This window comes from Sinohyriopsis cumingii, chromosome 15, assembly GCF_028554795.1.
Source record: "Sinohyriopsis cumingii isolate HCF-2022 chromosome 15, ASM2855479v2, whole genome shotgun sequence".
NCBI lineage: Eukaryota > Metazoa > Mollusca > Bivalvia > Unionida > Unionidae > Sinohyriopsis > Sinohyriopsis cumingii.
The window spans coordinates 91,164,734-91,178,692 of NC_142975.1; the positions used below are offsets into that span (position 1 = coordinate 91,164,734).

At 35.0% G+C, this 13,959-nt stretch overlaps 1 protein-coding gene across 2 annotated transcripts in view; it reads right to left on the minus strand.

The window, feature by feature from the left end:
* The window catches only part of LOC149782289 (high affinity cationic amino acid transporter 1-like), a 71,427-nt gene extending 59,182 nt beyond the window's left edge, over positions 1 to 12,245 (minus strand). The window contains exons 1-2 of one of the 2 annotated variants that reach the window (XM_089933669.1): positions 12,060 to 12,242; positions 2,137 to 2,281 (exon numbers count right to left, since the gene is read on the minus strand). In XM_089933669.1, the coding sequence (XP_089789795.1) occupies positions 2,137 to 2,245 (109 nt within the window). In that variant the 5' untranslated portion in view covers positions 2,246 to 2,281; positions 12,060 to 12,242. Of the gene's footprint in view, positions 1 to 2,136; positions 2,282 to 12,059 lie in introns of both variants that reach the window. The other variant, XM_089933670.1, reaches the window with a different exon arrangement.
* Positions 12,246 to 13,959: the final 1,714 nt, after the last annotated feature.

Consider the following 13,959-nt stretch of genomic DNA (forward strand, 5'->3'; position numbering starts at 1 on the left):
AGCACTTAGTACAGTGCTATCCAACCCACAGCCCGTGGCCCGCATGTGACCCACAGGCTGATTTTAAATGGCCCACCAGAGCTCGAGCAGCTATATAGTCATTGCTTTTCAGTTTTCTGCTGCGGCCCTTGGCTTCAAGAAAAGCATTTTTCAGTGGCCCATGGTGTCAAAAAGGTTGGACAGCACTGACTTAGTACATTATATATACTAGTCCTTATAATATATATAGTGTTTTGTTTTTAAAAAAAATATAAATAAAACTAACTACCTACCCTAATTTTAAAACCAGTACTCAGTCAATTAGATGTATAATTAATATGCATGGACCAAATTCATTATCATGGTTGTTGATATAAGCCCATATTCAGAGTCTGATTGAAATTCAACATGGAATACAGATTAATAACAAAACAATTGTGGACAAAAAGACAGTGGATGACACATGATGGACAAAAAGACAGTGGATGACACATGATGGACAAAAAGACAGCGGATGACACATGATGGACAAAAAGACAGTGGGTGACACATGATGGACAAAAAGACAGTGGATGACACATGATGGACAAAAAGACAGTGGGTGACACATGATGGACAAAAAGACTGAGGATGACACATGATGGACAAAAAGACAGTGGATGACACATGATGGACAAAAAGACAGTGGGTGACACATGATGGACAAAAAGACAGTGGATGACACATGATGGACAGAAAGACAGTGGATGACACATGATAGACAAAAAGACAGTGGGTGACACATGATGGGCAAAAATGATGGACAAAAAGACAGTGGGTGACACATGATGGACAAAAAAACAGTGGATGACACATGACAGACAAAAAGACAGTGGGTGACACATGATGGACAAAAAGACAGTGGATGAAACATGACAGACAAAAAGACAGTGGGTGACACATGATGGACAAAAAGACAGTGGATGACACATGATTTGGCCAGCTGAGCTAAGTACTGGCAAGTAGTTTGCACCATTCAATCTGTACACATGGTTTCACCATGCAATCTGTACACATGGTTTCACCATGCAATCTGTACACATGGTTTCATTAAATCTCATGATATTCCACTAGAACCATAAACAATAATCCAGCATATCAAATTTGTAAAAATCTGATCAGAACCATAGATGGTAAGACGCTCAGTCAAGCAAATGCACCTCATTAATGTTGCTCACAATTTAACTCTGAGATCTTGATCACATAAAAAAGAAACTCCATGCAGAGTCCTAGAATTTCACTTTTATTATAAATTAACTTTCATTTGGCAATAACTAATACCCAATGATTTCATGTTGCAGATTTATCTTCATTTATCTTCAAACACAAATTGTTAAAAAATATACTAAAATGTATAACAGGATATCTGTATATTAAACTATTGATGCAATCTGCAGTTACTTTTAACACTGTATTCGTAATAAGAATGAGAACAAAGAAAATATATCTTCCATCACAAAATCAAATTTCACCTTCTGAAGCCTTGTCAGTTAGCAACATAACACCAGGTAAACAACTCCATGGAATAGGGTTGCAAATGTTTCTTTTATCTTGTGTGCGAAACAAATTTGTTTCTAAAATGCATCTTCAATACAGGAGGGTCAGAGATGATGCAGTATTCCAGTAATCATATACATACTGGTTAGCATGACAATATGGTCTGCTGCACAGACCTATTTTACAAAGTCCCCTGAGTTACATTAAATTTTTTTTACAAACAATCAAGAAATTAGGGATTCATTAGGAGCAAAAATTGGAGTGTAATTCCCAGCTTCAGTTAAATCTTTATAAATATTTCTTATAATTTTTAATTTTCTAAACATTCTTCAAAGAAAGTTGAAATACAGTTTTATTGAATCACTAAAGTGCAGCAGTCAAGCATGCTCTCTTTGCTTCTTTGTGGTCCATGGTTCAATTCCTTATTATGGCAAGTGCAAAGGTATAAGTGATCACCTATCTAAAGCTAGTAATTTCTTCCAGGTGCAATTCAGTATCAAAACTGAAGGAAAATAATCCAGTGTAGTAATACAGAATATGGAAAAACTCTGATTTACTACAATAAAAAATAAAAAAGTAAAAATGTTTATTGAAAATTGAATAATTAACTAAAATAGTCACCAAGAGCTGTGAGATCAAGTGTGTTGAGGCATCTTGCAAGCTGTGTATCTGACACATGACTGATGTCTATATATTTCTTTCGAGCAAGTTTCTGAATAAAAGAGTTCATTCTGCACTGAGAAGAGATTCCCTTTCCTCTGCCAATCTGAAAAAAAAGATGAAATTTTAGCCTGGCATCACAGGAAATGGCCAACACTCAGTTTAGTCAGCCTTACATGGGGTCTAAAATCTGTTGATAATCTATAGATATTTATTGAGTTCTGAAGCATTAAAAGAAAGAAAAAGCGTTAAAATTATGTTGTTGTTGTTGTTGTTGTGGATTTTTCACATACCCCAAATCGCCAAACCTGAGACAAAATTAATCAATATAGAAGAGGTGAGATGACAGCGATTATTACAGGTGAGTGCTTTAGATCACTGGACAGATCAGGGCTACCCTTTATCGTTATGAACTGAGTTAAAATAATTTCAGTACTACATGTATGTAGACATGTATAAAAGTTCAGGAAAATTATGAACTGCTGTCGAGTTCTTAACTGCTATGATAGTATCTGTCCTCTTTCTACCTTCATCTTACCTTGGCCAGTTAACTCCAGTATACAGTGTGAGTTTATCTGATCTTTCCAGGTCAGTACACAACTATATAATTGCTGCTTTAGTTGTTTTTTTTCCCTCAACACAGACTTCAACTTCAATCACTTATGTACATGTGGCATTTGACACTGTATTTCCAAGCTTCATCTTTACATTAAGCTATATCACTAACTATTCAGCATAATTTATTGTGTTGTGGGGGGGAAAGGTTTACATTTTTGCAAGCATACTTGAAGCTCACTGTTTCTGCTGCAAATTAGATACAACCAAAGGTATAATACACCATTAAAATTTAAATTACTATTATTCTGCCTGTTCTTTCAATTGTCTTTTTCAAACATGACTTAATTGCTTGTTGGGCACCTCTCTTTCCTAGGAAATCGAATGGTCTACTCCCAAACTTTGTTAAGGCATTGAACTGTATAAACGACAGTTAAACCGTATGTCACAACGGCCGGTTCAAACCATGTTACAATGGTATTTTTTGTTACAGCAATGCTAGGAAAGTAAAGATTCCATTTGACAGGATTATTTGGCAACTGCATTGTCAAAATACCATTACCACTGGATATGTCAGGCATATACAAGTGTTTGCAGAGGCATGTACATATGTATGTATGTATGTATGTATGTATGTCTGTATGTCTGTATGTATGTACATGTTTATGTATGTATGTATGTATGTATGTATGTATGTATGTATGTATGTATGTATGTATGTATGTGTGTATGTTTCATGAGCACAATCATAGATAAACAATACTATATTAACCAAAAAGGTAGACAAAGCAAAGACAAAGGCCATAAAATAGACAAATCCTGAGCAAATGATTACCTCAATTGGTTACCTCTTGTGATAAGCATAAGGGTGCATCAGGCCTATTCTACCTCCCTGCGCCTAAATGGGAGAGTCTAAGATCAAATAGTCAGACTGTAACACTTAAGGAAGAATGAAAATATGACTCATGTCAGCCATTTCTATTAAGAAGACCCTGGTTAGGACAGTTCTGTTCTCCTTTGTGGGTGATGGATGTATATTTTGTCTAGAGCATGGTTCTCCAACTGTCCAAAAAATTATTAAAGTTTCAGTCTAGGACTCCTTCACTGAAATCAAACTTGGAAGTCAGAGTCACAGAAAAAGAGTCCTAAAAACAAGACTCTTTCTTTCCTTGCAATAATTCAAGGAATTATGTGCATACTGTTCTGTCGCCAATGCAAACATCTGATTTCAATGTGACATTTATTACTATTATAATGGATAAATATTTATGATAGATGAGAACAATGATAAATGTGATGGTGATGTCACAAGCTACAACTATAATAACCAAATAATAATAACAATAATAATAATAATAATAATGAAGACTTTGTATGGTGCGTAAGCTTTTAGATGCTCTTATTAAGTACTTAACAACATTAGAAAACAATGATATGATTACAAAAAACAAACACCATGAAATTAGAAAACAGAAAACATGCTGAAAATATTTAAGGTGGGAAACCTGAGGTCTTTAAGTTTGTTCTTGCAGTCGAAGTGAGTTTTGAGAGCACTCCTGAATGTGATCACTGTGTCTTTGTGTCTAAGTTCAGTGGGCAATTCATTCCAAGTTACTGGGCCCTGCTATGCAAAAGAACGTTGTCCATATGACTTTGTTTTCATAGTGGGAATAATGAGTATACAACTGTTAGAAGAGGAGTGTAAGTATCTTGCAGGTGTGTACACATGGGTGAAGTCGGATAGGTATGTTGGACTAGAGTCTGTCATTGAAACGTAGCACAGAGAACAAATTTTTTGTTTGATTCTGGATCAAACGGATAGCCAGTGTAGGGTACAAGGGGGAGGTGTGCTCTGATCGTGGTACTCTAAGTATGATCAGAGCAGCTGTGTTTTTAACTTTTTGGAGTAGATATTGAGATGAACCAGACAGAATTGAGTTACAATAGTCCAGTCTTGAAAGTACTAATGAACACACAAGTGTTTTAGTGGCATCAACTGAAAGATATTTGCGAATGGAGCTGATGCGTCTCAACTCAAGATATGCAGCCTTGCATATGTTCATGACATGTTGGTGCAATGTGAGACTACTGTCCAGAGTAACACCTAGGTTTCATACTGATTGTGTGAATTTAATGTTGGTGTTGCTGATATTTATTATTTGAGGTAAAGATGTGAATGAGAAAGTCTTTGTGTTGTGATCAGAATGGCCTCAGTTTTATCATCATTCATCTGCAGCTTGTTACATGTCATTCATGATTTCAAATCAGAAATGCACCTCTCTACACCTTGGATGGTAGCATCAAATTCAGCTGGGTGATTAGATTTGTATATTTGGGTGTCATCAGCATACAATTGGTGAGACACTGGATGATGATCTATGACACTTGAGAGTGGCTGAGTATAAAGAATGAAGAGAACAGAACCAAGAACAGACCCCTGTGGAACATCACAACATTGATCAACTGGGCTGGAGCCTATTGCATTTGTGGATATAATTTGTGTCCTGTTGACCAAGTAGGACTTTTTGAACCACATTAAGGCTGTATCATGAATGTCAAATACATGTTGGACATCATGTGAAGTAATATATCATGGTCTATTGTGTCAAATGCTGCAGACAAATTAAGGAGGGTGTCACAACTGTAATCTTTCCACTATCCAAAGAAGAAAGAATGTCCTTAACTACTTTTAGAAGAGTCACAAGTTTCAGTACTGTGGCATTATGCAGACTGTACATTGCTAAAAAGACTGTTTAAATTCAGATGAGATACAAGTTGAGATAGAACAACTTTTGCTAAGATTAGAAACTGGGCGTTAGTTCTTTCAAATCATTATGGTTGAGTTTTGGTTTCTTCAGCAGAGGCTTTACAATGGCAGTTTTGAAAAATGATGGGAATTCCCTGGATGAGAGAGAGAGGTTAATAACATCAGTTAGTGAGGGCATAACATGTCATTGTTAAATTTTGTCTACAGCTAGAACTAAATGAGGAAGAGATTAATTCCACATTAATTTATTTAACAAGCTTAAATCATTCCACTTTAAATAACAAATTTGTTAAGACATAGGAAGAATAACAAGATGACAATATTCTATTGACCTCTTTTCATTTAATCTGTTTGCACCACAGTATACTACATTCACTTTTTTCTTAAACTTGAACTTCAGTACAGATTTAGAATCACAGTAGCACATGAGATGATCCTGTCAGACATCATGCCTGGTCAATGTGGCCAGTTGCAAGTTCAGTGTTCCAGGGATTACCACTAAATGTTTCCTACCACACTCATAACACCATGCATTTAAAAGCTAATAATGTCCAATTGTTTACTTATTTTGTGGCCCAAAGGACATATATGATATCATGGTTCATTCCACAAAATCTCTGTCTCTTAGGCATTTTGTGTTCTTTATCAAAATTAGATACATTATCTACTTTATTATTAGATACATTATCTACTTTATTATCTACTTTATTATCAGATACTTTATCTACTTTATTATTAGATACATTATCTACTTTCTGTCAGCAAATCTCTTGATGATTTATAATTACCCTAAAATGAAAGTATATGACACCAAAAATCAGCTGATCATACGAATATTCATGATGATCATGATAAGTACTTATTTCTCACCCAAAAAAAAGTTCCTAAAGCAAAGTACTACTTTTCTAAATATGGCTTATGGTAAAATGCAAAGTGTTCCAAACATCATGTAAGAATTTTAAGTATGATGACTCAAACATATAGCCTGTCAGCCAGAAACAGCCTGCCAGACTATTTAGTCCGGCCCAGTGTGAACTTTGTATGCTTATCATAGTCCATAATATGTGTGGTCCAAGTGAAGCATATTAATATCAAATATGGTTCACCATAGCAAATGAGTTTCAGTCTGGCTTAAACTGTCCCGCGTGATGCTGCTCATTAGGGAAATATGCAGGTGCATTTTGTCTTTTAATGAAAATGATGATACGTCACGAATAGGGCCAGGGGTGACAGGTCTTCAGAGGTATAAAATAAATCACAGCTAAAGTAATTGTACATAATTACTGTATATATCTACCCTTCATATGGAAAGTTTCCTGTATACCTCTTCCTCTTCCAAGTTAATAGAATGCAATCAATCTACAATATCTGCAGACAACTGTCTTACCATTCCACTTTTCCAATTACTTTCTCCAACGTAATATCTTGAATCTCTTCCACTGCCTGTCTATCACTCTCTCTCTCTCTCTCTCTCTCTCTCTCTCTCTCTCTCTCTCTCTCTATATATATATATATATATATATATTGACATACCAACAACACATACTTCACTTCCATACAAAATATGATTGGCTAACCAATACCATTTGAGGATCAGGCCGTATAGACCATCCAATACCTAAATAGACCATCCAATAACCAAACAGACCATCCAATAAGCAACTGCTGCGCATTTTTTGCTTAATATGACCCATTTCACAAGATTAGCGCTGCTTCCCTCCAACTCCACCCCCACACCACAGAACTTCTATCTCTTCTACTGCCCATGATGTTCTGTTAAGTTTAGATATCTGTCATAATATAATGTGTCATGCTAAATAAACAATCTTTAACAACCAAATTCATTGATATGCTTGTGTTTTAAAAAAATGACTTTCAGTGATCTTAAAAAACCCTGTTATTTTCAGGAATCTTAACTGCCACCACCACCCTGACCTCAATGAAATGCCCAAAACATGCAGCATGTATAGATAATAAACAGTCTTGTTTAAAGCTAATGTAAAACTATCCATGGGGATTTTATACAGCTAATTTTCATAGAGACAATTAAAAGGTAAGGTGGTCTGTTATGTATAAACACTATAAACAATCACCATTCATACATAATTTAATTGACTTACAATAGCTAGGGTGATGTGTCAATTCTTTTAAGATTGTTGTGGCGTTGCCAATGATCCTAATTTGCATAGGCAAAGAACACAAAGTGGAACAACAAAGTCATTATAAATCATAGATGAACCAAAAGATCAGTGCTGAAGAACAAACATTCTTACACATCAATCTTGCCTTGAATGAGAATGTTTAGGCCAACTGTATGAAAGATATTTCACAAGTTTGTAAACACTAGGCAACATTTCTTTGAAGTCGGATTTTATGCCACATATTAAAATGCAAAACATGACTATTTCAGTCACTCAAATAGTGTTTGAGCATGATTCCTTTTCAAGGGAAAATGTATCAACACATTTTCTGAGAATCAGGAAACAATACGCTATCAGCAAGCAAGGAAAGCCCTACAAAATTAAATTTCAGAACTCCCTGTTGACAGTTTTATTTTGTAAGCACAGCATTATAACCCTCTCTCTCCCCCTTCCACCAGTCAAATGGTCAGTACTAAATGTGATGTACATATGTATTAAATTTTCTAGCATATTTCAGGGTCAAAATTCATCAGACACAGATCTCACAATGCTATTACGATATGGACTGTAAAGACACAGATCATACAATGCTATGATGATATGGATTGTAAAGACACAGATCTTAAAATGCTATTATGATATGGATTGTAAAGACACAGATCATACAATGCTATGACGATATGGATTGTAAAGACACAGATCTTACAATGCTATGACGATATGGATTGTAAAGACACATCTTACAATGCTATTATGATATGGATTGTAAAGACACAGATCTTACAATGCTATTACGATATAGATTGTAAAGACACAGATCTTACAATGCTAATATGGTATGGATTTTAAAGATACAAATGTTATAATGCTATTATGGTATGGATTGTAAAGACATAGATCTTACAATGCTATTATGATATGGATTATAAAGACACAGATCTTACAATGCTATTACGATATGGATTGTAAAGACACAGATCTTACAATGCTATTATGGTATGGATTTTAAAGATACAGAAATTAAAATGCTATTGGTTGCGCTCTACAGTTTCATATTTTGCATAGGGTTAAAATTTAAAAGAAAAAGAATTTCCCTGGCTTTCCTCACTGGTTATACTGGCTATTTAAAAAAGACCTTGTATATCTTAGGTATAATTCAAAGAACCTTTAATTCCCTTTATTTTCATGCATGATTGATGGGTGTAATATGGGTTATAGAATGTACAGCTTGGTCTTACTCCAGATGTACACCTTTCAAAAAAGTACTAGCTCCACTTGGTCATTTTCACTTCCTGAACTTAGAGGTAAATTGTATATAAAAAGCCAATCACTTTTTTTTTACATTTTTTATATTTGGTAATTCATTCATTGCACTTTCAGAAGCTGGTATTGTCAAGTCTGGCAAAATTCATTTTCCCTATTTTAATAGCTGCTATGTATAGTGTACTTTAGACTAATTCTGGCTGATTTTTTAGCACAAGGAAGCAATTATTTTAGTTAGCAGTGTGCTTATATCATGTGCAATTTCCAAAAGTACAATATCCAAAGAAATATCATCCACATTACATTAATATAGCACAGAGGTATGCCAACTTCACCTTACATATGTCACTCTCTCAAAAGTACATAATAACTGGTGAGCACCCCCAGATACAGATCTTACAATGCAATTATGGTATGGGTTTTAAAGATACAGATCTTACAATGCTATTACGATATGGATTGTAAAGACACAGATCTTACAATGCTATTACGATATGGATTTTAAAGACAGATCTTACAATGTTATTATGGTATGGCTTTTAAAGATGCAGATCTTATAATGATATTATGGGGGTGCTCACCAATTAATATGTACTTTAGAGAGAGTGACGTATGTAAGGTGAAGTAGTTTTCATTTAAAACATGCACAATGGAGAGAATGTTGGCATACCTATATGCTACAGTAATGTAATGTGGATTTTAAAGATACTATCTTTAATGCTATTGGTGGCGCTATACAGTTTCGCATTTTCCATAGGGTTAAGATTTTAAAGAAAAAGAATTTCCCCGGCTTTCCTCATTGGTTATACTGGCTATTTAAAAAAGACCTTGTATATATTAGGTATAATGCAAAGAACCTTTAATTCCCTTTATTTTGATGTATGACTGATGGGTGTACTCTGGGTTATAGAGTATACAGCTTGGTCTTACTTCAGATGTGAACCTTTCAAAAAAGTGCTAGCTCTACTTGGTCATTTTCACTTCCTGAACTTCAGAGGTAAATTGTATAAAAAAGAGTCGATAACTTTTTTACATTTTACATATTTGGTAATTCATTCATTGCACTTTCAGAAGCTGGTATTGTCTAGTCTGGCAAAATTCATTTTCCCTATTTTAATAGCTGCTATGTATAGTGTACTTTAGCCTAATTCAGGCTGATTTTTTATCACAAGGGAGCAGTCATTTTAGTTAGCAGTGTGCTTAAATCATGTAAAATTTCCAAAAGTACAACATCCAAAGAAATATCATCCACATTACATTACTGTAGCAAATAGGTATGCCAACATTCTCTCCATTGTGCATGTTTTAAATGCAATTCAATGATATTTTGGTAAGGATTTTAAAGATACAGATCTTACAATGCGATTATGGTATGGATTTTAAAGATACAGATCTTACAATGCTATCATGGTATGGATTGTAAAGATACTGATGTTACAATGCTATTACGAAATGGATTTTAAAGATGCAGATCTTAAAAATATGGTATGGATTTTAAAAATACAGATCTTACACTGCTATTATGGTATGGAATTTTAAAGATACTATGTTACAGTGCAATTATGGTATGGATTTTAATGATACAGATCTTACATTACTATTACGGTATGGATTTTAAAAATAAAGATCTTACAATGCTATTACTACATGGATTTTAAAGAAACATGTTTTTACTTAATGTCATTATGGTTGTGATCATGTGAGTGTTTGCAGATATGTGATGATACAATGCTAAATCTACCTACTATTTGTTTTCCTTGAAAGTGTATTATGCTTCAAAGAGAACAGACAAATTATTTTCTTTCATTCAGATTTGAATTTGTAAATTAAAAGATTACTTATGCTCAATAGGACATAACTTTTTAAGTCATGTGCACTCCCACCCCATTGTGATCTCAAAACACTTTTTGAGTCTCCCAAAAAAAATCTACACTGTCTAGAAATATGGCAGGCATAAACTTTACCAATTTCCTCAACCACACTGATGTGAAACCTGTTAACGATAATTGTTTATTCAAATTATCCTGGACAATTTAAACTTACACAACCTTTTTTAACTTTTTTGACCTAGTCACTGAAATATGAACATAGCGAAATGTGTGTGTGTGTGATTTTCAGATTTTTAAAGTAGCTTTAACAATTTTTCAGTCATATCGCTACGATGTCTACAGTGTGACAGTTTATAGTAATGTCTAAGCACTGGGGCATCATGCCGCAGACATGTAGCATGAAGTCCCACCTAGTCACATTATCCTGACACCAGGTCAACCAGTCCTAACACTAACCTCTTAATGCTGAGCACCAATCGAGGCTGTTGTAAATACCATTTTTGTAAGTCTTTGGTATGACCCAGCCGGGGTTCGAACCAGTGACATCCCGCATCTGAGGTGGATGCTCTAACCACCAGGTCACTGAGGCAGTACCATAGCAAAATTTCTCATATGATTCCCATTCCACAAGCAATGTCTGTACTTTAAGATTAAAACAATGATCATAATGAATATATGCAGGGTCTATTCTATGATCGACACAGTGCGCAATTTGCACTTATTTCTATAAAAAACATCTGATCACATGCACAAAAAATCACACATTTATTTTCAAGCTGTAACTTGATTTGTATATTAAAATCGCTCTATATCCAGGAAAAAATATTCCACTCTTTTTTAAAGTGGGGGGGTAGAGGGGGAAAAAAAGATCACTAGGGTAGGGTTTATGAATGGGCCCTGTACATCTGGATGGCTGATTCAGTGATTGGCTGGGAGTTAGTCCTACCTGTAAGACCCGACGCTGATATTTATGTTACAGCACCTTAACAAAATCAAAATGTGCTATGTCTTACATGTAGGACTAGCTGGGAGTATACAAAGGAGCTTGTATCGCTGTTTAAATATCAATAATACATGTACTATATAACCACTCATATATATCTGCATATACTACATGTATTATTTATAGGTAAGTTTTAAACAATAATACGATTCCCAGTGGGCGAGTGACCGAGTCAAACTGTCACGCCTATTTAGGCTATTATGATGATGATGGTGGTCGTTACCTGCCATTTTCGCTCCTTATTGTTTAACGTTCATTCATGTTAAACCTAACAGGTTTTTAATAATAAATTGAGGAACATGGTATGTACACTGAGGAGTACTTACGGTAAACCCCTGGAATTAGAAATCACCGTTAAGTCCAAGCAAATTTTTGCAACTGAACTTCCTCTGCCAAGTTAGTGTCATATGACCCAAATTCACGTCTCGTTGTATTTAGTCACTGCTGTAAAACTGATAACAGTCTTTAAGGATCTTGTTGAACAATATCGAAAACGGATGCACATAGCGTACATAGACTGGTGTCATAAACTCTCTGTCAGATGGAAAAATAAATGTAAACAAGTCTTTTAAAAAATATAGAGATATTGCATGGTGCATTTAACAGATCTGTAGTTGGTGCAAAATTCAACGACACTTTCGTACGCCACGTAATGTTCATGTATGAGGTTGGTCCGATAAATCAACCACCCAAATATGTGTTGATACTGATGAACGACATAGGGGTCTGATGTCACCAGTTCATTCAAATGTGCAATTTTGCTCTACACAAATCTTCCGGAACAAACCTGCGAACAGGTTAGACAGGGTTATGGTAACAGCCGTAACTAGCGCGAAATTCAAAATGGCAAGGGGCTAGAGGGTTGCGCATTTCCACGTGGATTTACAAGTCGCCAGCCATAGGATTTGCTACGGAGATAAAATGTACATGTCGAAAGAAGAAAAAAACTCTAGCCGAGGGCAGCTCCACAGCCACAAGAAATACAGATAAGTGTATAAAATGTAGAAAACCGATGTTTGCAGTCAAGATTGGCTGTAGAAGTTTTGCAGGTAATGAATAGGAGATATCAGCCCGTAAAACGCCAGTCACATCACGGTTGTGAGGCTGATTTATCGTCCTAGTGTGGGGTATTTCACTTTTTCAATAATATTAAAAAAGATAATAACATTTACACTTCTTCTATTATACAACTGTAAAGGTTCTTCTTTTATACTGTTACTAAATAATTTTCATTGGCACCATTGATATTTATTGGTCATTTAAATTTATTGTTGGCCTCTCGGCCGCGCTTGTCTGCTGTCCAACAACTATTGGAGAATCGCTGACACATTCATTTTAATCGCTAAGATTGTCTGTAGATTCGTGCAGGTTTTAATCAATAGGCGATATCAGCCCATAAACCGCCAATAAATGCCATCTTGGGTGAGAGGCTGATTTATCGGCCTAAATTAGTCGTACTTGTGTTATTTGAATCACTGCACTATACTAAGGCGCCATGTAGTTAGGGGGCCTTGTCAGTTTGCATTGCGCAGAACACGTGCTCGTTTGCTAAATTAAGCAAGGCATCGTTTTCTTTTTAATTTTTATAACCATTCATTTATTTTGGAGATAAATAAATGCTAGTGGACTTTTTTATTAGTTTGACGAAATCCAATAAATCCTGCCACACTTGATCTACAGTACATTTCTGTAACTTCGTTATTTAATACTATTCCATTATTAACTAGAGTTAAGTTTTTTCAATTAAAAAAATAACTTTTTATTTTCTTATACTCTATTGGCCAAATCAGATCTGGTTTGTCATGACCCTGCCTTCACTAAACCATGAAACTATGCAAGAGTTTAAAAAGTGGACAAAAAGAATTCTGCATTCTGTATCATGTTTATAGAACGATAGTCTGCATTTGTACTCATTGTCAGGAAAGCTGGTTGTTTGACAGGTTGCGAGATTTTCGTATCTTTAATATCCTGCAAGTAAGATCCCATTTATATAATATAACCCCGCTAAACAATATTTAACATGTACAAATTAAGAACTGCACAGACTATTTTCTTGGATTGATATCTCTGTTTTCTGTGTTAAGCTAAGACTAGAAAAGCTGTAGAATATCAAAAAGTAATTAGACTTCCTAAGGGTTACAGTTAGAAACTACGTCTCAAAAAATCCGCTGTAAAAGCTCATGTCTTTATTTTGCCAATTTGTTGAAGTATTAACCCAGAGTTTAA